This window comes from Salvelinus sp. IW2-2015, linkage group LG13 (genome assembly GCF_002910315.2).
Source record: "Salvelinus sp. IW2-2015 linkage group LG13, ASM291031v2, whole genome shotgun sequence".
NCBI lineage: Eukaryota > Metazoa > Chordata > Actinopteri > Salmoniformes > Salmonidae > Salvelinus > Salvelinus sp. IW2-2015.
This window is the reverse complement of record NC_036853.1, coordinates 81,663-107,851: the sequence shown is the minus strand read 5'-3', so window position 1 is coordinate 107,851 and position 26,189 is coordinate 81,663. Positions and strand designations below refer to the sequence as shown.

Sequence of the window (26,189 nt, the reverse complement as noted above, 5' to 3'; positions counted from 1 at the left end):
TACAATGAACTCACAGCAGAGATTGTGACCAATATACAACAGGTATTGTATTTATTTTGTTAATGTGACATTTATTATTTTATTAATTAGTGATTTAACAATTAATTATAAAGTAATAATTGTAATTGACATAAATGTGTCTGATGTATATTTCTAACAACAAATCATATTTTTAAAGCCACTTCAGAGATAGTAATTTTCATCTAATTTAATTCTGCAGGCTCAAGCCACAGATAACACAGGAGCCAACCCCTCTCCAAAGACGGCAGAGGACAGGGGTTCTCCTCCAGAAAAGAAGTCTGCCATGGCTGAGCTTTTTGGGGAGTTGCTCACGACCCAGGAGCAGGGAACCAAGTCAAAGGTCAAGGTCATAGAGGTGGAGGTGACCTCATACAGGGAAGTGGACTGTATTCCCCTGGATGCTGATCCACTTACATGGTGGAAGACCAAAGAGTTAATATACCCTCATGTTGCCATGTTAGCAAGGCGCTAYCTKGCTGTGCCTGGGACCTCTGTCCCTAGCKAGAGGGTATTCTCCACAGTGGCTGACATTGTCACAGCAAACRGATCTGTGCTCACTGCAGATAATGTGGATAGTCTAATCTTCTTAAAGAAAAACTTATTATTAACTTATTATTTTTGTTAAGGAACCAGTCTCAAGTGGTCCTATTTAGTTTAAGGCACTGCTATGTGACTTAATGTTGATATATGCTGCTGGACTATGCACTCYTGTTGAAKTTCTGTTTTAAATGAATATTTTATTTCATGTTATAAGGCAGGCACTGCTGTTTTTTGTTGTCCCTTTGTTTCCAAATGCTCCTGGGAATTCAAGCTACCCATGTTACTATTATAATAAATCGAAAATCTAAATACCAATTACATATTTCTCAGGCGTTAATTTTGTCGATGTATCGAAACCGTACCGAACCGTGACACCACTGTACCGTATCGTACCGAACCATGAGTKTTGTGAACCGTTTCACCCCTAGTTTTAAGACAGTACAGTATAAAGGTAGGCTTAAACTGCTTCTCCAATGGAAATCCYCGATCACACTTGTAGGCRATCATGGCAACGTTGGCTAGCTAAGCTCATGTGTMGAAACACATAATCGGGTTTAACAGGTCATTTTGCGCCAAACTGTACATGTGCAGGCCATCTAATCAAAGGCACTTCTTCGATATAAAGTTGTTTTTGATGGAAATGAAAACGTGTCAGTTTCACGAGGTTGGAGTAATACCAAGTTCAACTACTTCAGACATTGGCTCAAATCTAGGTTATGCCTTTAGATTTCAAGAAAATGTACATCTGAGGAAGAATGTTTCACTTCTCTCATTGACTTCTCTCATTGACTTCTCTCATTGACTTCTCTCATTGACTTCTCTAAACCCCGGCCTGGTCTGCCTGGTCTGCTTCCCAAGGGTTCCCAGAAGTCTGGTGATGTTGCTCCTCTGGGTTTAGAAACTCTGTACTTTCACTCTCAGTACAAGAGAGGGATAGAGCAGCTAGTTGTTTTGTCTTGTTCACCCTGGCCTTCACAGCCGCGGCATGCACCATCTGCATCATATGCACACGCATGCACACACTTATGCAGACACACACATACGCACACACACACACATACAGACATGGTTTCATTCAGCCCATTCTGCACATTTTGGAGAAGATATGCTAAAAGCATTGTTTTAGGGATTGTTTTGTACTCAGGCTTTCCTAGTGGACAGGAAGATGGAACACGTGATTAATGTCTGTGAATTTATGAGAGTGTTTGTTTGTAATGTGTGGAAAAGAGAGGGGAACAAGTGTCACTGAGTTCCTGTTGTTTGGGTTGACCTTGACATGGTGACATAATGTGAATAGAATGCAGCCTGTATATGGCAACAACAAGGGAGATCTTGTATACTTTACAGTAGTTTTGCTATAATTAGGCTAGTAAGAGCTCTATTCTGAGTATGCCCTCTCTCATATTAAACATAGTGCCAAACCAAACAGTCCAGGGCTCTGCAACAACAGTCTTCCAGGTCCCTTCTGTCAGAGCCCAGAGGTCTGAAAGCTAAACCAGAACAGCACAAACAGACAGCCAACACAGTCAATGTACTACCTTTTTGTCTACCCCCCATAGCCCAACCATGAGAAAAGAGGGATAAAAGAAACAGATGCCCAAAGAGTAGTATCTATGTTATTCTGGAGTTATTAATGAAGGCCAGAACAATATATAGTAGTGTGGAATGCAGCAGGCATTTGTAAATGGTCCATAATCCAGAAATTTCAATTCAGTATGTGAATATTGACACTTTTGAACTAGGTAGAATGTATTGTGTGAAAAGAGCAAGACCATGATAGTATTGCAGTAGCTACATTGTAGTACAATGTTCAGGCCTCTCCTCTGTCAACAGAATTACTTCATGATTCATTTCTCCCCAGGGCATGTGGTCTTTCACTATGATGCTTTCACATTGCTCAGTGTACTGTGTAAACCTAGTGGTGCCTATTACCAAACTGGCGATCATATAGCCTATGTTGTAACCTAGCCTTAGGACCAATGTTCCCCCGAAGCTGCGCGCGTTAGCGGGAGCCCAGCTCCCCCGGGACTGCTGCAGAAGAAATATCAGCCTGCGCAGAGAAGCACAAGATTGAACTTCACTCAACTTTCTAGTTTTCCCCGTTAGTCAACACTATCAAATTAACTTTTAACAAGGCACACCTGTTAATTGAAATGCGTTCCAGGTAACTACCTTATGAAGCTGGTTGAGAGAATGCCAAGAGTGTGCAAAGCTGTCATCAAGGCAAAGGGTGGCTACTTTGAAGAATCTGAAATCTATTTTGATTTGTTTAACACTTTTTTTGATTACTACATGATTCCATATGTGTTATTTCATATTTTTTATGTCGTCACTATTATTCTACAATGTAGAAAATAGTACAAATAAAGAAAAACTCTTGAATGAGTAGGTGTGTCCAAACTTTGACTGGTACTGTACATGTAGTGACATGTGCACATTTGTACATTTGTTCATATCCTTTGCTAGTTACTGAGTTATTATCCCAGTTATAGATTATTTGTAGTCAGCAATGGGGGAATGATTGCTTCCTACAAGANGTAATACCAAGTTCAACTACTTCAGACATTGGCTCAAATCTAGGTTATGCCTTTAGATTTCAAGAAAATGTACATCTGAGGAAGAATGTTTCACTTCTCTAAACCCCGACCTGGTCTGCTTCCCAAGGGTTCCCAGAAGTCTGGTGATGTTGCTCCTCTGGGTTTAGAAACTCTGTACTTTCACTCTCAGTACAAGAGAGGGATAGAGCAGCTAGTTGTTTTGTCTTGTTCACCCTGGCCTTCACAGCCGCGGCATGCACCATCTGCATCATATGCACACGCATGCACACACTTATGCAGACACACACATACGCACACACACACACATACAGACATGGTTTCATTCAGCCCATTCTGCACATTTTGGAGAAGATATGCTAAAAGCATTGTTTTAGGGATTGTTTTGTACTCAGGCTTTCCTAGTGGACAGGAAGATGGAACACGTGATTAATGTCTGTGAATTTATGAGAGTGTTTGTTTGTAATGTGTGGAAAAGAGAGGGGAACAAGTGTCACTGAGTTCCTGTTGTTTGGGTTGACCTTGACATGGTGACATAATGTGAATAGAATGCAGCCTGTATATGGCAACAACAAGGGAGATCTTGTATACTTTACAGTAGTTTTGCTATAATTAGGCTAGTAAGAGCTCTATTCTGAGTATGCCCTCTCTCATATTAAACATAGTGCCAAACCAAACAGTCCAGGGCTCTGCAACAACAGTCTTCCAGGTCCCTTCTGTCAGAGCCCAGAGGTCTGAAAGCTAAACCAGAACAGCACAAACAGACAGCCAACACAGTCAATGTACTACCTTTTTGTCTACCCCCCATAGCCCAACCATGAGAAAAGAGGGATAAAAGAAACAGATGCCCAAAGAGTAGTATCTATGTTATTCTGGAGTTATTAATGAAGGCCAGAACAATATATAGTAGTGTGGAATGCAGCAGGCATTTGTAAATGGTCCATAATCCAGAAATTTCAATTCAGTATGTGAATATTGACACTTTTGAACTAGGTAGAATGTATTGTGTGAAAAGAGCAAGACCATGATAGTATTGCAGTAGCTACATTGTAGTACAATGTTCAGGCCTCTCCTCTGTCAACAGAATTACTTCATGATTCATTTCTCCCCAGGGCATGTGGTCTTTCACTATGATGCTTTCACATTGCTCAGTGTACTGTGTAAACCTAGTGGTGCCTATTACCAAACTGGCGATCATATAGCCTATGTTGTAACCTAGCCTTAGGACCAATGTTCCCCCGAAGCTGCGCGCGTTAGCGGGAGCCCAGCTCCCCCGGRACTGCTGCAGAAGAAATATCAGCCTGCGCAGAGAAGCACAAGATTGAACTTCACTCAACTTTCTAGTTTTCCCCGTTAGTCAACACTATCAAATTAACTTTTAACAAGGCACACCTGTTAATTGAAATGCGTTCCAGGTAACTACCTTATGAAGCTGGTTGAGAGAATGCCAAGAGTGTGCAAAGCTGTCATCAAGGCAAAGGGTGGCTACTTTGAAGAATCTGAAATCTATTTTGATTTGTTTAACACTTTTTTTGATTACTACATGATTCCATATGTGTTATTTCATATTTTTTATGTCGTCACTATTATTCTACAATGTAGAAAATAGTACAAATAAAGAAAAACTCTTGAATGAGTAGGTGTGTCCAAACTTTGACTGGTACTGTACATGTAGTGACATGTGCACATTTGTACATTTGTTCATATCCTTTGCTAGTTACTGAGTTATTATCCCAGTTATAGATTATTTGTAGTCAGCAATGGGGGAATGATTGCTTCCTACAAGAGCACAACAATCTTTTTTTTTTGTCTTAAAGGGGCAGTGTTGTATTTTGAGAGTAGCCAATAGGCAGAGGATAGCATTATTTGTCTAATTCTATGTAGTAATGGGCTGGAAATAATGATGCATTTGATTTTGTAAAGTGGTTTCTTGCATCAAAAAACACAACAACATTTTCAGTCACCTACATGTCTGAAGGACAAGTGGATAAACAGGTTAATGTCAAGCCCTGCATGTTTTTATCCAAAGTCTCATGGMATGTAGGCCTACTTTGAACACCACACATTGCCTGCTACTGTAGGCTGAATGATAGAACAGCTATTTCCATGTTAAAATGTTATGGGATGCATTTTCTCCATTGTTTTTAATGGTAGGCCACTCAGGTAGGCTTGCATTATGGTTAAATAGCCACAGTAGCCGCCTTGACCACTATTAAAACTAACTTAAACCGGGTACAGCCTCAGTGTTCAGAGTAAACACACACCGGAAGTTGCACAGAATTTTCACAACGTTCAAGTTTGCACTCAGCAGACCTGAAATTTGCTCAGTGAGGAAAATGTTTTGAGGGAACATTGCTTAGAACTTATGCTTCATGTTTGCCTATTGTCCAGTAGGTGTACATTAGGCACATTTCAAGGCTATAGATTATAGTCCTCACCATTCCAAWGTGAAAGTCTGTATTTATCAAGACTTGGCTGGATGAGAGAAGAGTGATACGTCTTTATCTTTGTTCCATGGTGTTGTTTTCATGTTCAGAACAAATGACCAAGAGAGAAGGGAAAGGGACAGTGGTATACATCAAAATGTCTACATTCAACTATAAACCAGTGGAGCCTCAAGTCTCTGCAGTTCAATGGGAAAATTGCTTATTTTTTTTAAGTTAAATGAATTGTCTGCTAAAACGTTGAGTTAAATGTTGGTCTCTGCTAAACTCTGTTAAAGTAGGGCATCTTTGTTTTACATATTATATTAGAGATTTTAATAGTCACATTTACAGGGCTGCAGATGTAATTACATGGTACAGTGAAATTCTTAAACTCCGAGCACCAACAATGCAGGACAAAGTAATGTCTTTAGTGTGGAGGGAAAGAGGAGAAGTGATGTTTGCCAGAAACACTACCTCTACTAGCAGACACACAGTTGACAGATTAGAGAGATAAAGATTTGGGCGTCTGGAGATTAAACGTAGATGACAGACGCTCCCAAGAGCTTAATCCCACCAACAGAAATATGCTCTTGGTGGGAATTATAATGATCATCCCAATTCCTGAATGGAGCTGTTTTTAGAAATAACAGTCTTATTTGTATCCTGTGCTGTTACTCAGTAGGGGATAYTTGGACACTTCACAACAAAGTTGCTTTGATCACATATTGGTAGCTTTTAGCATGAATCTTGGCAATTTGGCTTGAAAGGCCAACAGAGCGTGAAGTCCTCTGTTTTTCATCAACCCAGAATATTTAGGCAAATATATCATCAGGGCATCTGATATGCTCATTGTGTGGAATGTCATCCCTGCTAGAGTAATCAGTTGTCTGAAACTCGACTCTTAGCACCCAATGGGCATCCTCCGTTTGAGTTTTAACACCTGGAATGCTGTCATCAATTAGGGAMTGTCTCAGAGATTGATAGTAGTCTATATGACTATGGGGGGGAGTAATGTGATTATTGTGACTAGCCTGATATTTCCACCAGGGAGATTACTCTTAAACACATTACAATGAGCAATTGAGTTTGGTTTGTACTAAAGTCCCAGCATGCATCTCTAAAAGAAACAGCTGTTCCTACAATATTGTTGTACCTCTTCCTGTTGTCACACCTGCAGTTGCATAGGTCATCCTCCCTGCAATGTCACATACCCACAGGAAATAGATCAAAGGTCCACACACATACAGTTTGATAGAAACACACATACAGATTTTGTATTTGCACGTACAGATACACATTGAGGTGACATAAGGTCACTGAACRTGACGCTGCTTGGGGAGAACTAGGTGGATGTGGTGTTAATAGCTTGGAAAAGGGCAGCACCGTGAGATGAGTTGCAGGGGGGTAAACACTGACAGTTGCTGACGATATCTCCAATTGTTGTTGCCACTTGGTGGAAACTGGGGTCCCGGGGGAGGATTTGACATAAAATGGCGTTCTCAGTCTATGGTATCTCTTCACCCACCAGTGTCCCGCTCTCATAATCCAATTACACTCCAACAATCAACGGCACCTCAGCTTCACTGAGCGATAACAGCCTCTTCACGCTGGGCTTGAGCCCAGGGGTTCTGCTATCCCCAAATACTGTAGCACCAAACAAACAGTCTGATGACCTAATGACCTTCATTAGTCATCGAGAAGCTGTTTCCCTTCCGAGAACGACTCTATGGATCCTCACTTGTATGGCTGAAAGACCCAATTTTCTCACTGGATATTGGTACCTTAGTTTATTAGCTGCGACGTCCTTACATTTCATATGACCTCCCTTCTCTTTCCAGCCCAATATTGGTCGCCTTGGCATCCCCCACGGACCATCAGGAGAGAAGGTRGCAGTCGTTGCTGTGGACGACTGCGACATCGCCATGGCAATTGGCTTTGGTGGCCAGATCGGGAACTACTCTTGTGCCGCCCAGGGCATACAGACAGGACAGAAGAAGTGAGTGCAGTCTCATAGGGTTTATCCAGCCTCCTGTCRGACCAATCTTAGCTTTTCTCCCCTCAAGTGGAAAGTGACAGCAATTGCCATTTTGTTTCCCATATTACATCTTAGCAAGTTCTCATGCAGTAGACATAAAACCTACATCAGTATTAGTATGTCCTATTCACTTCTTAACTCTTGTGATTCTTTATTCTTATGCAAATGCCCATATCTAAACGTGTTTCTTATTCAAATGTAAATTACCTCCTACTAGGGAAAAATTTGTTGGGTATTAGTAAATCACAAGATTTGACAATAGAGGGCATTTTGTTATATGCGAGCAGTGCATTTTTTTCATAACTTGTGTTATGAGTTCATGTTACGCCAGCATTGGTCCCACTAAACAGTGGAGGTTTTGATGCAGGGGTAAAGTATTTGTAAGAGGCTTGATCAGCCTTTCTCTTTGTCTTTTTGGTTTGTGTGTTGAGTCACAATGTTAATAACAATGTTCTAGTGTGGTTGTAGCGTGATTGGTGCACTGTAATGTCAATCAGAGAATCATACTCATAACAAAAGGCCTTGACTCTCCACTCAGAATCAGGTCCAGTTGATGGTTGTTCTTTGTTGTCCATCTCTAGGTCCCTGGACCTGACCGGTCCACTACTTCTGGGCGGTGTTCCCAACCTGCCGGAGGATTTCCCCGTCCGGAACCGAGACTTTGTGGGCTGCATGAGAGACCTGACTATAGACAGCAAGCCTGTGGACATGGCCAGTTATGTGGCCAACAACGGCACGGCCGCAGGTCTGTTCTAATCCTCACATGTGTGATAGTTGTCATCTGTAGCTTAGTTGGTAGAGCATGGTGCTTGTAACGCCAGGATAGTGGGTTTGATTCTCGGGACAACCCTGAATGTAAAATGTATGCACCCATGACTGTAAGTTACTTTGGATAAAAGCGTCTGCTAAATGGCATATTTCAACGCATTAGTTTGATATTTTTGTCTAACCCTATTGATGCCACTGATTATCATAAGCCTGTATTACATGTCTGTATTCAGGGTGCACAGCGAAGAAGGACTTCTGCACTCAACGTGTGTGTCTGAATGGAGGAGTCTGTGTGAACAAGTGGAGCACGTACTCCTGTGGCTGTCCCCTGGGTTACGGAGGGAAGAACTGTGAACAAGGTAAAGGATTTTAGGAAAAGTGTATTGGATATATTTTTGAGGGGTTTCCTGTACGGGTGTGTGTCAGTCTGAATATCCTGCATGTGTGTGTGTGCATGTGCCCTGTGTGTATGTAGCTATGTGTTTTATTGTGGGTCTCATAATTAATGGAGTTGAAAAAGTTTCAGTCACGCTCTTCAAGGCTAGCGGTGAGTAAACAGAAAAGGTCAATGTGGACAAGTTTCCTGAATCTCCACATTCCTACATTCCACATACACACTGACCCTATCTCTGGCCCTGTTGGAGTACTTTACTAATACATCCTTCCATCCCTGCCTGCTTGAGGTAATCACAGATGTCAACTGGCCTTATTGATGGAAGTAATAGACTGATGGTAACCTGGTTTTCACCTATCCTTAAGGAAGGAAGGAAGGATTTTTAAAAGTAKTTACACTTGGCCCAGGGCCAAATGACCACTATTACATATAATTGGTGATCTGATTATTACCCAGAAGCATTATGGTGCAGTCAGTGGTACTTGTCAGTTTCAATGCTTGTTTTTATGTCTATAGTTGACTAACGCAGTATATAGAGGTAGGAGAGCAATTCATAGTTTATGGTACTATATACTTTAGTTGACAAATTTGCTGGCCAAATCTTGAATAGTGATTTGCTCTTTTAACTCTCAAGAGGGATCACTATGTCAGAAAACACTTTTATTGGCATACCAGTTGACAGTAAAGCACACTTTGTGAGTCAATGTTTTCCACTTTTCTGATGTAAGTCRTGTTAGCAGGAAAAGGAAATCACTTGTTGTGACACAAAATATTTGCAAAATGTTTTGCTCATAAAATAAAAAAAGGTCCTACCRGACATTATTCATCACGACCAGACAGGATTCTTAAAAGGAAGATCAACATTAGACAACTACTAGAAATAATGGAAAACTATAAGAATGGGGGGAAACCAGGTATAAACTTTATAGCAGATTTTGAGAAAGCCTTTGATACACTAGAATCTGTTTATAAGTGCCTGGATTTTTTCAACTCATAAAATGGGTAAAGTCATGTACAACAATCCCTTATGTAAAWTAATAAATAATGGTTACTTCTCTGAGAACTTCGAATTGTCAAGAGGCATAAAAACAACAAGGTTGTCATACATATTTATTATGACCATAGAATTTTTAGCTTTATATAAACATACTTTTAATCCATCTGTCTGCATATTTCAAGACATGACATATGGGGGTGTAGTGAGATASCCATTGGGATGGACGATTCTTTTCTCATCACTCATTGTGAAGCAACGTATACTAAAAGCTTGGAAGTCAATCAATCCGCCATCATTGACACAATGGAAAAATCTCATTATTTATTATAGAAATAGTATGGGCAACTGAGTAAAACAAATTGGTACAATTTAAGACCAAGTGGCAAACAATAATGCAGGTACTAAGGAAGGGTTGTGAGCAGGCGGGTCTGGGCAGATTAGATGTAGTCTTTGTCTGTATGTGTCTGTAAGTTGTCTTTAGTTTGAATAAGTTTGTTTTTGTTTTAGGAATAAAAACAAAATCTGTCTAATGCCAAAAAATTAAGGGAATAGAGACAAAAGTATCAATGTATGCCGATGATTCAAGTTTTCTCGAGTCCTCAATCTTCGACCTTGAAGGGCTTCATTGAGGACCTGGACAATTCCTCCAGTATCTCTGGACTAAAACCCAACTGTGATAAGTGTACTATATTACGGATTGGGTCTCTAAAAGATACAAACTTTAAATTGCCATTTTATCTCTCGATTAAATTGGTGGATGGTAAAGTCAATATGCTTGGTGTACACAATATCWTTTTGAATGTCTAACCAGATAAAGTTCAACAAACATATTTTTATAACAAACATGAGTTTGGAGGGTTAAAACTATGAAATAGTAAGGCATTAAACCTCTCTTAAAGCCTCCATTRTACCGAAATAGTATCTAAATCCTAATAGTTTTTTTTAGCAAGGACGCTTTTATCTTTGTAGTGACTGGGTGTATTGATACACCATCCAAAGTGTAATTAAGAACTTCACCATGCTCAAAGGGATATTCAATGTTTKTTTTTTTACCTATCTACCAATAGGTGTCCTTCTAGCGAGGCATTGGAAAACGTCCATGGTCTTTGTGGTTGAATCTTAGTTTGAAATTCACTGCTCAACTGAGGGGGCCTTACAGATAATTGTATGTGTGGGGTACAGGCATGAGGCAGTCATTTGAAAATCATGTTGAACACTATCATTGCACACAGAGTTAGTCCATGCAACTTATTATGTGAGTTGTTAAGCAAATGTTTACTCCTAAACTTATTTCGGCTTGCCATAGCAAAGCGGTTGAATACTTATTGACTCAAGACATTTTTTATTAATTTGTAAAAAAAAAAATAAAAAAAATTAAACATAATTCCACTTTGACATTATGCAGTTTTGTGTATAGGCCAGTGACAAAACATCTCAATTTAATCTATTTTGTGTTTTTTACATTGGATAAAAGTAGAGAGTCAGAGCTAGTAAATGGTACACTACCGTTCAAAAKTTTGGGRTCACTTAGAAATGTMCTTGTTTTTGAAAGAAAAGCACATTTTCTGTCCATTAAAATAACATAAAATTGATCAGAAATACAGTGTAGACATTGTTAATGTTGTAAATGACTATTGTAGCTGGAATATCTACAAGGCGTACAGAGACCCATTATCAGCAACCATCACTCCTGTGTTCCAATGTCACGTTGTGTTAGCTAATCCAAGTTTACCATTTTAAAAGGCTAATTGATCATTAGAAAAACATTTTGCAATTATGTTAGCACAGCTGAAAACTGTTGTCCTGATTAAATAAGCAATAAAACTGGCCTTCTTTAGACTAGTTGAGTATCTGGAACATCAGCACTCAGCACACTGAGCAAGAGGACAAGTACATTAGAGTGTCTAGTTTGAGAAACAGACGCCTCACAAGTCCTCAACTGGCAGCTTCATTAAATAGTACCCGCAAAACACCAGTCTCAACGTCAACAGTGAAGAGGTGACGAAAATGGCGCCGGAAGAAATGGCAGCCGTTTTAYGGGCGCCCAACCAATTGTGCTATTATATGGGGTTTTTTTCAAGTTATTTGTAACTTATTTTGTACATAATGTTTCTGCCACCGTATCTTACGGCAAAAAAGAGATTCTGGATACCAGGACAGCGATCACTCACCTCRGATTAGACAAAGATTTTTTCTTCAACAAGCAGGACGCACAGGACATTCTCCGAACACCTGACAAGGCCAACATCCCAGTTATTCACAAGAGGAAGAGAAGCAGGTACAGAGGACACAGAGCAGGGTGCCTCGTAAGGATCCGCAGAAGGCGAGTGGGAAAGCTGCCGTTACTGTCAATATTACTCGCCAACGTGCAATCGCTGGACAATAAATTAGACGAGGTACAATCACGAATATCCTACCAACGGGACATCAAAAACTGTAATATCCTATGCTTCACGGAATCGTGGCTGAATGATGACATGGATATTCAGCTAGCGGGATATACGCTGCAGCGGCTAGATAGAACAGCACACTCCAGTAAGACGAGGGGGGGTGGGGGGGTGGGGGGCGGYCTGTGCATATTTGTAAACAACAGCTGGTGCATGAAATCTAAGGAAGTCTCTAGATTTTGCTCGCCTGAGGTAGAGTATCTTGTGATTAAATGCAGACCACACTATTTGCCTAGAGTTTTTTCAGCTATACTTTTCGTGGCTGTTTATTTACCACCACAGACGGATGCTGGTACTAAGACTGCACTCAGTCAACTGTATAAGGAAATAAGCAAACAGGAAACCGCTCACCCAGAGGCGGCGCTCCTAGTGGGCGGAGACTTTAATGCAGGGAAACTTAAATCAGTTCTACCTAATTTCTATCAACATGTTAAATGTGCAACCAGAAAAAAATTCTACATCACCTGTACTCCACACACAGAGACGCGTACAAAGCTCTCCCTCGCCCTCCATTTGGTAAATCCGACCACAATTATATCCTCCTGATTCCTGCTTACAAGCAAAAATTAAAGCAGAAAGCACCAGGGACTCGGTCTATAAAAAGTGGTCAGATGAAGCAGATGCTAAACTACAGGACTTTTTGCTATCACAGACTGGAACATGATTCTTCCGGTGGCATTGAGGAGTACACCACATCAGTTACTGGCTTTATCAATAAGTGCATCGAGAACGTCGTCCCCACAGTGACTGTACGTACATAACCCAACCAGAAGCCATGGATTACAGGCAACATTCTCACTGAGTTAAAGGGTAGAGCTGCCGCTTTCAAGGGGCGACACTCTAACCCGGAAGCTTATAAGAAATCCTGCTATGCCCTCCGACGAACCATCAAACAGGCAAAGCGTCAATACAGGGCTAAGATTGAATCGTACTACACCGGCTCCGACGCTCATCTTATGTGGCAGGGCTTGCAAACTATTACAGACTACAAAGGTAAGCACAGCCRCATGCTGCCCAGTGACACGAGCCTACCAGACGAGCTAAATCACTTCTAGCTCGCTTCGAGGCAAGCAACACTGAGGCATGCATGAGAGCATCAGCTGTTCCAGACAACTGTGTGATCACGCTCTCCGTAGCCGACGTGAGTAAGACCTTTAAACAGGTCAACATTCACAAGGCTGCGGGGCCAGACGTGTGCTCAGGGCATGTGCTGACCAACTGGCAGGTGTCTTCACTGACATTTTCAACATGTCCCTGACATTTTCAATAGACCCACTCCAATTTGCATACCGCCCCAACAGATCCACAGATGATGCAATCTCTATTSCACTCCATACTGCCCTTTCCCACCTGGACAAAAGGAAAACCTACGTGAGAATGCTATTCATTGACTACAGCTTAGCGTTCAACACCGTAGTACCCTCAGAGCTCATCACTAAGCTAAGGATCCTGGGACTAAACACCTCCCTCTGCAACTGGATCCTGGACTTCTTGACGGGCCGCCCCCGGGTAGTGAGGGTAGGTAGCAACACATCTGCCACGCTGATCCTCAACACTGGAGCCCCTCAGGGGTGCATGCTCAGTCCCCTCTTGTACTCCCTGTTCACCCACGACTGCATGGCCAGGTACGACTCCAACACCATCATTAAGTTTGCAGATGACACAACAGTGGTAGGCCTGATCACCGACAACGACGAGACAGCCTATAGGGAGGAGGTCAGAGACCTGGCCGGGTGGTGCCAGAATAACAACCTATCCCTCAACGTGACCAAGACTAAGGAGATGATTGTGGGCTACAGGAAAGGAGGACTGAGCACGCCCCCATTCTCATCGCCGGGGCTGTAGTGGAGCAGGTTGAGAGCTTCAAGTTCCTTGGTGTCCACATCACCAACAAACTAGAATGGTCCAAACACACCAAGACAGTTGTGAAGAGGGCACGACAAAGCCTATTCCCTWTCAGGAAACTAAAAAGATTTGGCATGGGTCCTGAGATCTTCAAAAGGTTCTACAGCTGCAACATCGAGAGCATCCTGACTGGTTGCATCACTGCCTGGTACGGCAATTGCTCGGCCTCCGACCGCAAGGTACTACAGAGGGTAGTGCGTACATCCCAGTACATCACTGGGGCTAAACTGCCTGCCATTTAAACTGCCTGCCCTTTAAATTGTTAAAGACCCCAGCCACCCCAGTCATAGACTGTTCTCTCTACTACCGCATAGCAAGCTGTACCGGAGTGCCAAGTCTAGGACAAGAAGGCTTCTCAACAGTTTTTACCCCAAGCCATAAGACTCCTGAACAGGTAATCAAATAGCTACCTGGACTACTTGCATTGTGTGCCCCCCCACCCCTCTTTTACACTGCTGCTACTCTCTGTTTATCATATATGCATAGTCACTTTAACTATACATTCATGTACATACTACCTCAATTGACCCGRCCAACTAGTGCCTGTATATAGCCTCGCTACTGTTATTTTTCACAGTCTTTTTACTGTTGTTTTTATTTCTTTACTTACCTATTGTTCACCTAATACCTTTTTTGCACTGTTGGTTAGAGCCTGTAAGTAAGCATTTCACTGTAAGGTCTACACCTGTTGTATTCTGCGCACGTGACAAATAAAGTTTGATTTTATTTGATTTTTGACTCTGGGATGCTGGCCTTCTAGGCAGAGTTGCAAAGAAAAAGCCATATCTCAGACTGGCCAGAAAAAGAAAATATTAAGATGCCTAGAAGGTCAGCATCCCGGAGTCRCCTCTTCACTGTTAACGTTGAGACTGGTTTCCATGACTAAACCAACTAGGCTCGTAATTTAACAATTGTATCTGTATTTACAGATGGCATACACGTTTGTTACTAAGGCACATGAAAGTTTACATGTTCCAGAAGRCATTTCTGCCCCAGAAACTAATTTTGATAAAATATCTAAGTTTACGTACAAATTGCACTCTTGTGTGTCACATTTGTATATCATTGATTGTCAATCCTTGCATCCATAGCTCTTTCTATGAATTTGTGAGTGATTAAATTACATGGGGTGGGAGATTATTTAAAAAAACTTTTTTTACTTTAACTACAGGTACCATAGATCTGAGCAAATAGCTGTAAGTAGCAGTAGAAGTTTTGTTGTCAATTAGGGTAGRGATGGTCGGGTCGGGGCGATTAGAAATGATGCAGACAATGATAGATAGATCCTTCAATCTATCTGTAATATTAAAGCTGATCTACCCAAATTAAATAAATAAAACACGTCAAATAGCTTTATGTTTTCAGAAGGTTTAGTTTGACCCAATTCATAGAAGCACTTTAAAAGTACACAGTGAGTGTAAACTCTGTGGCAACCAATGACCTGGCGGGATGTCTCTATATGTCTCAGGTTAATTACTGGGCAATATCTAGGTGTGTCCACGTGTGTGTGTGTTTCTCAATCTCATCATAATCAATGTTCTTACGAGAATGTGAAACTGAAGATTTGTGTAGTATGTACATTTTTCAAATGTTGTTACATTACAGCCTTATTCTAAAATTGATTAAATTGTTTTTTCCCCCCCTCATCAATCTACACAAAATACCCCATAATGACAAAGCAAAAACAGGTTTTTAGAAATGTTTGCAAACTTTGGCAGCGATTACAGCCTCGAGTCTTCTTGGGTATGACGCTACAAGCTTGGCACACCTGTATTGGGGAATTTCTCCCATTCTTCTCTGCAGATCCTCTCAAGCTCTGTCAGGTTGGATGCGTAGTGTCGCTGCACAGCTATTTTCAGGTCTCTCCAAACATGTGAAATCGGGTTCAAGTCTGGGCTCTGGCTGGGCCACTCAAGGACATTCAGAGACTTGTCCCGAAGCCACTCCTGCGTTGTCTTGGCTGTGTGCTTAGGGTCGTTGTCCTGTTGGAAGGTGAACCTTCGCCCCAATCTGGAGCAGGTTTTCATCAAAGATCTCTCTGTACTTTGCTCCGTCCATCTTTTCCTCGATCCTGACTAGTCTCCCAGTCCCTGTCACTGAAAAACATCCCTACAGCATAATGCTGCMACCACCATGCTTCACCGTAGGGATGGTGCCAGGTTCCTCCAGAGTTCAATCTTGGTTTCATCAGACCAGAGAATCTTGTTTCTCATGGTCTGAGAGTCCTTTAGGTGCCTTTTGGCAAACTCCAGTGGGCTGTCATGTGCCTTTTACTGAGGAGTGGCTTTCATCTAGCCATAAAAGCCTGATTGCTGGAGTGCTGCAGAGATCCTTGTCCATCTGGAAGGTTCTGCCATCACCACAGAGAAACTCTGGAGCTCTGTCAGAGTGACCATCGGGTTCTTGGTCACCTCCCTGACAAAGGCCCTTCTCCCCCGATTTCTCAGTTTGGCGGTCAGCTCWAGGAAAAGTATTGGTGGTTCCACACTTCTTCCATTTAAGAATAATGGAGGCCACTGTGTTCTTGGGCACCCTGCTGCAGAATGTTTTGGTACCTTTCCCCAGAYCTGTGCCTCAAAACAATCCTGTCTCTGAGCTCTACGGACAATTCCTTTGACCTCATGGCTTGGTTTTTGCTCTGACATACACTGTCAAGTGTGGGACCTTATTTAGACAGGCGAGTGCCTTTCCAAATCATGTCCAATSAATTGAATTTACCACAGGTGGACTCCAATCAAGTTGTAGAAACATCTCAAGGTTGATCAATGGAAACAGGACGCACCTGAGCTCAATTTCGAGCCTCRTGGCAAAGGGTCTGAATACTTATGTAAATAAGGTATTTCTGTTTTTAATTTTTGATACATCTGTAAAAAAAAAAAAATGTAAAAACCTTTTTTCACTTTGTCATTATGGGGTATTATATGTAGATTGATGAGGATATATTTTTTTWAATCAATTTTAGAATGAGGTTGTAGCGTAACAAAATGTGGAAAAAGTCAAGGGGTCTGAATACTTTACGAATGCACTGTATAACAAACAGTTTCATGATTGTGAATCACAATAATAGGGTCATTMMACCGATTCAGTGCCTTTTGAGAAGTAAAACTTTGGATTTCACCTCATTTTTAAATTTTGTCATAAAGAGCACATGTTCAACCATAAAAAAATGAGTTTTCTCATCTCAAGAGATTAAATRAAAAAGTACTATAGTAAGTGCCTATTAAGTGCCAAATAAAGTAACAGGGTTGACCGTAACAGGGATGACGATTTCTTATTAAATCAGCCATAAATCCCCTTCTGACAGGGGGTATGGAAATGTGTTGTGTGCAATAGGGAGTGGCAATTGAAGGCAAGCTTCACAAAAAAAAGGAAATTGTTAAAACATTTCTAGCTTGTCTATCTACGAGTAACAGGGTTGACAAATTATGCTCGACCGGCTCAGTTTTCCACCACAAACACCAGGAAATGGACAAAAAGAGTAGAAACAGCTCACCTGCTTTTGACTGTTAAATGTTCAATCTTTCTTTTTATTTATTTTTTATTTTTTAATGAATAGTTTCACCATATTAAAACAAGAGTTCATGTCACTTAACAGGGTTAACCTTAAAGGACAGATGTAAGTAAATCAGTAATCACAAAATAATTATAATCTTCAGAAATGACTTTGTCAAAGCAACAAAATAACTAGGGCTTTACAATGATGGTGAAACCTGGAGAAATGTTGTTATTAAGTGGTTTAATAAATTCTTCCTAGAAGTGACACAGGGTTGATGGAGGGACATGTCAAAATGCTGAACATTGGCACTTTAGCAAGTCTTTATTCATWAAAAAAAATCGAATTTATTGAATTGTCCTTGTGGTCTATATTAAAGGGCACTTCATTTAATATAACAGGCGTTTAAAAATTCAACATTGGTTTACAATTTCTACAATTTCTATAATTTCTACCTTTTCTAAAAGGCACTCATTTCGTGGAATGACCCATCAATCACCATTTCACGGGAAGCAATGAACAAGTACAGACTCTATCCACAACTTTTACTGCTGAGCTCATYGTCTGCAAGATCATACACACAGAAGAACTACCTGTATGGCAATGATGTAATGATAGCCCCTGGATGTGTTGCCATGGATTTGTAGTCAGGATTTAGTCAGGCTGTTTGGAACAAGCCTAGAAAGGACCTAGTCAATAAGTAAAAGTTTACTGGTTATTGGTTCTCCAACTGAAGTGTCACTATCTGTTTCCCTTCCTCCAGTCATGCCCTCCCCGCAACACTTTGACGGCCATGCACTGGTGTGGTGGCGAGAGCCAGAGGTCACCATCAGTGTGCCCTGGTACATGGGCTTGATGTTCAGAACCAGGCAGAGCTCTGGCACCTTGCTGCAGGCCAACGCTGGGGACTTCTCCAAGATACACCTCCTGGTGAGTGGAGCGGGGTAGCCCAGTGCCTACACCACACCCAGGGCCTTCCTCCATGTTATTAATGCCGGGTAAAGGCTAAGATAATGCTATGATAAGGTTAAGCTAATGCGATGATAAGGTTAAGCTAATGCTATGATAAGGTTAAGCTAATATGCTGGCGTTAAATGACTCAACTTCATGTTCTCTCTTTCTTGTCACCTCCCCTTTCTTTCATGTCACCCTCCTCTCTCTCCCTCTTTCTCTGCCTTCCATCTGCTTTCTCTCACCATCTTCCTGACTCCAGATCAGCGGCAGACATGTGCGTTTCCAGGTGTTCCTGGGGGTGAAGCGGGTTGCCCTGCTGGACTTCTCTCAGGTCAGGGTAAACGACGGGGAGTGGCACCACGTCCTGGTGGAGCTGAAGAGTATCAAAGACGGGAAGGACATCAAATACATGGCACTGGTATCACTGGACTACGGCATGTTCCAGGTACTCACTGCCTCACTGGCTGGCAGCACCGTATTTGTGTGTTTTGTAGTAGTGTTTGTGAATGTAATGGATGATCTAGTGTAATATGGTATGTATGCACAATACACATGGTCTCTGCAAGTGCTCTATGGGTGGGTGCGTTCCACAGAGGTCAGTGGAGATAGGCAACACGCTACCAGGCCTGAGGCTGAGGAGTCTGTTTGTGGGGGGGCTGAGGAAGAAGGATGGGACGGTCCAGAGCGGACTCAAGGGCTGCATGCAGGTGAGCCTCACACACACCATGTAACTGTACCGTACWCATCTTTGGAAAGCGAAATCAGTCGACGCCAACACAGCACTGATGGTCCTCTTACTCTCCTATGTTGCCAGGGCGTGCGGATGGGCGAGACGTCCACCAACCTGGCCAACGTCAACATGCTTCAGGGTCAGAAGGTCAGAGTGGAGGATGGTTGTGAGGTGGCCAACCCCTGCACCCCTAACGTCTGYCCTGAGCACAGCCGCTGCACCGACAACTGGAGCTCACACACCTGCATGTGCCACCCCGGTAAGCCCCCCGGACGGGACCCACTAAAATAGTTTTAGTAGGGTGTCTATCTACTCCGCCCAGTGGGTCAAAAAACACGCTTTGGTGTTGACATTTCACTTCCTTATATTATAAAATACATTTTACCAAGACAAATATGATTCATCATGTTCTGAATCGTTCAGTGGGGTCTTTATCCRTCATTTCATTTTTAAATATTTTTTTATTTCACCTTTATTTAACCATTTCATTGACAGTATATCCAAATAGTCAGATTTCATAACTTAATACGTCCGATAATGAGCACCGAGCTCTGTTGACATAGYGGTACAGGTTTCTCATAATAACCTTTTGAGGATTATATGAAAAGTGTATACTCAAATATGAAAATACTACATGTCATGTCTCAAAATCGATATCCATCTTACCTCTATATTGTTTTATGTCCTGCGGGGTTCAAGAAGAAAGATGAAAAGTTCAACAGGTTTTTTCTCTGGCCTCCATTGATTTAGTCACCCTAATTCTAGCCATCCAAAAGGGTACAAACATCTCTTATGATAGAGACATGAGGTTTGGACTATCGGTTGTTTTAGAGGATTATTCACCCATTGGTCAAACAATGCGTTAATATAATTTTTTCCCAGGGTACTTTGGGAGGGACTGTGTGGACGCGTGTTTCCTGAATCCCTGTCAGCATGTGTCCACCTGCGTCCACCAGCCCAGCTCCCCTCACGGCTACGGCTGCCAGTGTGGTCACAACTCCTACGGACAGTACTGCCAGAACAAGTGAGTACTGAGATCCCTAGAAACGGATCTAAGGCCAGTTTCGTTTTTTAGTTTGGGGGCGCTTTTTAGTTTTCTTTTTTTAACTCGCCTTGAGATGTGAATTGGTGCTGGTTCTGATGTTTGTGCCATGTTCTTGAAGCGATTCACATAGTTTCCAAGCTTACCGCAGTAACTCCACTTAACCTCTACTGTACCACTCAGCACCTTCCATCAACATCTGCAGTAATCTGGTTTTGTTAATTGCTGCCCCTTGGCTTTGGTATTGGTTGGTGTCAAACAGCTTTATAGTAGTTTTGGCATTGGCTTAGCATTCCAAGTCCCTTGTGATTTGCTCACGGTTTCCATTCATCCATCCTTACTTGCTATGATAAGCTGGGTTCAAGGGGAATAACACCTTGTTCTGTTGTTCTCCAGAGCCAACCTACCCTGTGCTCGCGGCTGGTGGGGGAACCCTATCTGTGGCCCCTGTAACTGTGATATCAGCAAAGGTTTCTACCGAGACTGCAACAAGACCACTGGGGAGTGCCGCTGTAAGGTACGGAAAAGTATTAACCACACCTAGTCTCTTCTGGGCATGTGTTCTAGCTGTCTCCATTCCCTCCTGTATTGCATGCTCAGTTCACGCTCTCTCCTGCCTTCAGGATAACTACTACCGGCCCGAGGGAGGGGACACTTGCTACTCCTGTGAGTGTTTCCAGCTTGGCGCCATGTCGCGCTCCTGCCACCCCCACACGGGCCAGTGTCAGTGCAGGACCGGCGTGATCGGGCGCCAGTGTAACCGCTGTGACAACCCCTTTGCCGAGGTCACCTCCAGCGGGTGCATGGGTAAGGAGCTTACTAACTTTTACTAACGCATCTTACTAACTAATTCTCTCCCTGACCCTGATCCTGACCCTAACTCATTAGTTCCCTGAACCCAACCCTTACTAACTCACTGGCTCCTTGACCCTGATCCTGACCCTAACTCATTAGCTCCCTGACCCTAACCCTTACTAACTCGTTGGCTCCCTGACCCTGATCCTGACCCTAACCCTAACCCTTACTAACTCATTCGCTCCCTGACCCTGATCCTGACCCTAACTCATTAGTTCCCTGACCCTGATCCTGACCCTAACTCATTAGCTCCCTGACCCTAACCCTTACTAACTCATTGGCTCCCTGACCCTGATCCTGATCCTGACCCTAACCCTAACCCTTACTAACTMATTTGCTCCCTGATACTGATCCTGACCCTAACTCATTAGCTCCTTGACCCTAACCCTTACTAACTCATTAGCTCCCTGACCCTGATCCTGACCCTAACTCATTAGCTCCCTGACCCTAACCCTTACTAACTCATTGGCTCCCTGACCCTGATCCTGACCCTAACTCATTAGTTCCCTGACCCTGATCCTGACCCTAAGTCATTAGCTCCCTGACCCTAACCCTTACTAACTCATTGGCTCCCTGACCCTGATCCTGATCCTGACCCTAACCCTAACCCTTACTAACTAATTTGCTCCCTGATACTGATCCTGACCCTAACTCATTAGCTCCTTGACCCTAACCCTTACTAACTCATTAGCTCCCTGACCCTGATCCTGACCCTAACTCATTAGCTCCCTGATCCTGACCCTAACCCCAACCCTTACTAACTCATTGGCTCCCTGACCCTAACTCATTGGCTCCCTGACCCTAACTCATTGGCTCCCTGTGCTTGGTTGTTCTAATTTCTTCACCAGTTGTATATGAGGGCTGTCCCAAGGCCTTTGATGCAGGGATCTGGTGGCCAACGACCCAGTTTGAACAACCTGCTGCCATGAAGTGTCCCAAGGGATCCACTGGTAAGCACAGAAACCCTTTTCAGAATGGGAAAATGGATTGGAAATGCAGACATTTCATTGAAATTTGACCAGACTATACTGTTCATACTGTTGTTATCCTGTGTCAGCTAAAAGGCAATAGAGGTCAACAGAGAATCGTCACAATCAGTCCTGCTCTTCCTTACCCTTCTCTCCCCATGTCTTTCTCCTCCCCACTAGGCACGGCCATCCGCCACTGCAGCGATGAGAATGGCTGGCTGCCTCCCAATCTCTTCAACTGCTCCTCTATCACCTTCTCTCAGCTGAAAAAAGAGGTATGTCTTGATTTAACCTTTATTCAAACCAGGAAGTCCCACTGAGAGTAAAACCCTCCTTTATCATTGAGACACCTGTCTGACCTCTGACGTCTCCCTGACCTCTGGCCTTCAGGACGAGGAGTTGCACCTCAACAGCTCCAGGATGGATGGTGAGAGGTCAAAGGGCATGGCCAGCATGCTGCGGAGYGCCACCAACCGCACGGAAGACCTCCAGGGCAACGACGTGAAGACGGCCTACAGCCTCCTGACCCGCCTGCTGCAGTACGAGAGCCAACAGCTGGGCTTCGACATGGCCACAACAAGAGACATTCACTTCCATGAGGTGGGCCTCTGGAAACATGCTTCAACTAGTGTTGAATGTTAAGTGCCATTCGGTGCCTTGTAGTGGTCTTTCTCAGCTCTCAAATAATGTGTTGAGCTTGAAATGATAAGATAGACAGGATAGTTGTGGAGTTAGCTTGTTCATTGGCCTTAGCAACACTGCTACTTACAATGACGTCAGGAACTCATACACTCTTAGAAAAAAGGGTTCCAAGAGAGTTCTCCGGCTGTCCCCATAGGATAACCATTTTTGGTTCCAGGTAGAACTATTTTGGGTTTCATGTAGAACCCTCTATGGAAAGGGTTCTATATGAAACTCAAAAAGGTTCTACCTGGAACCAGAAGGGTTCTACCTGGAACCAAAAATAGTTATTCAAAGGGTTCTCCTATGGGGACAGCCGAATAACCATTTTAGGTTCTAGATAACACCTTTTTTTCTAAGAGTGTAGAAATATACCCTCAAATAGTTCTCTATCATATGTTTACCCTAAATGTTCACTCACAGTTTTCGGAGACTCGCTCAAAGTTGAATGAATGACCCACATTGTTAAGCTCAACTGCTTAAGGATCCTACTAGCTTTAAGTCGCTAATAGTTTCCACAAATCCTGCTTATAGCTGGTGGTACCGGTTTGCTAAGAGCCTGTTTTCCCAGTTGGAGATTTCTCCCCCTATAGAAAATGTGATCTAGAGCCTATTATGTGTAAGTAATACAGCGTAATGATTAGCATGTTCTCTATGAGCTTTATTAAGGCTATGACCATACTGGGTGCTGATGGCTAACAGTGTGCATTCTTGGCACCAGCCCTAGCTCTTTGGGATGTGTTAGATACCAGAAGGTGCATCTGGAAGGGTTTAAGGGGTCAAGAACCAATTAGAAAAAAGTGTATTGGGTGATTGAACCAATGGGAGTAGCAGTTCCCCCAGGGGTGGTGAGATGATGTGTGTACAGTGACCGCCCACCCCCCCCTTCCTTTATAGGACAGTTCTCCTTTCCTTCTATTGTTTTCTTCATTTATCTCTGTTCTGTTGGCATTGTTTTCACGTGCTTCATTTAGGATATATGATACCGATTATGCATTCTGTTTGTCTCTGATGTATACTGGCCACACAGGCCAATACAGAGTAGTGCATAGTATAGATGTGATATAGGTGTATGACATGCCCTGTTAATGTTCTAGAACATGGTCCGAGCGGGCAGTGCCATCCTGGACCCTGCTAACAGAGGACACTGGGAGCAGATCCAGCGTTCSGAAGGTGGCACAGCTCTACTACTGCACAGCTTTGAGGAGTACGCCCAAGCCCTAGCCCAAAACATGAGGAAGACCTACCTGAAACCTTTTACTGTTGTCACGGAAAACATGAGTGAGTCCATCTGCAGTGCAATGACACAATTATTTTGTTGCTGTAACATCATTTTCATGACTAATTAATGCACAGTAAGGTTACATTGTGMATTTCAAACAACCTACCACCAATACCTCTTGTGGAGACAAGCATCATTATCACACATTCTCTCTCTCTGTGCTCACAGTTGTTTCTTTGGATTACTTGGACCCGTCCAGGCCAGAACGGACAAACATCCCGCATTTCCAAGAGATCCAGGAGGCCTATTCCAAAGAAATGGAATCTTCTGTCCGCTTCCCAGAATTCCCAACACAGCAAGAGCAGCCAGAAGAGGTTAAAGGTGGGATTAAAGTAGTAGTACAGCATAGACATTTTGTGGTTCGTTACGTCACTTTCACAATGTAAATAGTCAGTTAATTAAAGAGGCAATCTGTGATTGTGACATACATTTTTTTACTTTKAAATTATTGATATAYACTCATTCATTATTGAAGATTATAACTTAAAGACTCTCCATTCTCATCTTTCAACTGTTCGCTAAAACAATGGCGCGGTGGCCACTTTGTTATTGTTTCAACTGCAGATTGCCCCTTTAAGTCTGAGCTGTTGTACTGTATAAACAGTTGGTCAAGTTTTTCAACCAGTCTGGTAGAGTTTTTTATGTGAGAATCATTCATTCATTCATTCATTCATTCATTCATTCATTGTCATAGTATCGGTTTCAATCGTTATAGCAGTCTCGATAGCAGCAGCCACAGACGCAACAGCCATAAACGCGCCCCCTGTCCAGGCTGAATCCACCACCGTGGGTCACCAGGTGTCTGCCAAGAAAATGCGTCGTCACGCTGAGGTCCCAGGCCCTCTCCCTGTTGCSGTGGTGATCATCTATAGGACCCTGGGACAGCTACTGCCTGAGAACTACGACATTGATCGCAGGAGCCTGAGGTATTGTTTACCACTGGAAATGCTGGGTTTGGTTTTTGCCTAGTTTTCTTTGTGATAGATGTTTTTATGCTACCTCACTATAGGCCAGGGATGTGGCTATAGGGCAGGGATATGCAACTTTGAAAGGCCGCAGTGGCTCGTGGGTCTGTGTACCCACATCCACACCTAGCGAACAAAACATTTTAGCGGCCCTCTTGACAGCGGAGAGAAAAAATTATTCTTTAATTTCCTGCAATTCTTAAAATGTTGCCATGGGCTTAGAGAAAAGTGTGCAGTTTTAAAGCAAGTTTACTGCATTTCTACACATTTTGCCATAGGGCGGACAGAAGATTTAGCAATTTTTTTATAACAAATTTCATGCAATTCTACAAATTTTGCAATGGGGCAGAGAGAAAACTTTGCAGTTTTTAATATGGTAACTTAGTGAGAGTGACTAACAAAATCAATGGGGCCCTCCGATCAGTAATTTGACCATGATTACTACAACTTTAGACAGCTGTCTAGACTACTGTATCAATCAACAACAAAAAATGACCTGACATGGGCTAATTGAGTGACTGTCAGTGACTAACATACCAACGGGAAAAACTGCTGTTACACAACCACATTAGTTTTTTTTGGGGGGGGGGTTGATATGCGGGCCACCATTTGCCCTGCTATAGGCACTTGTAGAAAGTCACTCTCGACATGAACATCTCTTGAATGACTAAAGTCAATGTAAACATAAATGTGTGTGTGTGTATGTGTGTTTAGACTCCCCAAGCGGCCCATCATCAACACACCTATTGTGAGCACGGTGGTCTACAGCGAGGGGGTGCACTCGACCCCTCTTCTGGCACAGCCCATCACACTCGAATACACACTACTGGAGACAGAGGAGAGGACCAAACCTGTCTGTGTCTACTGGAATCATTCYATCCCGTAAGGAAAAGCATACCTATCAATACTCTTACTCAAATTGTACATTTAGAATGGAGTTTAGCTAGATTATGTTCAAGAACATACAGTACCTGTCAAAAGTTTGGACACACCTACACATTCAAGAGTTTTTCTTTATTTTTACTATTTTCTACATTGTATAATAATAGTGAATACATCAAAACTATGATGTAACACATATGGAATCATGTAGTAACCAAAAAAGTGTTAAACCAAAATATATTTATATTT

General features: G+C 42.6%; 1 protein-coding gene across 1 annotated transcript in view; it reads left to right on the top strand.

The window, feature by feature from the left end:
• LOC111971911 (cadherin EGF LAG seven-pass G-type receptor 1-like) overlaps positions 1–26,189 on the top strand; it is a 94,330-nt gene that overhangs the window by 55,735 nt on the left and 12,406 nt on the right. The window contains 17 exon segments of the mRNA XM_023998694.2: positions 7,381–7,538; positions 8,159–8,322; positions 8,579–8,704; positions 18,345–18,511; positions 18,795–18,980; positions 19,129–19,242; positions 19,350–19,524; positions 20,148–20,289; positions 20,704–20,824; positions 20,931–21,114; positions 22,011–22,112; positions 22,311–22,405; positions 22,521–22,730; positions 23,909–24,092; positions 24,262–24,414; positions 24,809–25,019; positions 25,773–25,940. Of these exon segments, the coding sequence (XP_023854462.2) occupies positions 7,381–7,538; positions 8,159–8,322; positions 8,579–8,704; positions 18,345–18,511; positions 18,795–18,980; positions 19,129–19,242; positions 19,350–19,524; positions 20,148–20,289; positions 20,704–20,824; positions 20,931–21,114; positions 22,011–22,112; positions 22,311–22,405; positions 22,521–22,730; positions 23,909–24,092; positions 24,262–24,414; positions 24,809–25,019; positions 25,773–25,940 (2,660 nt within the window).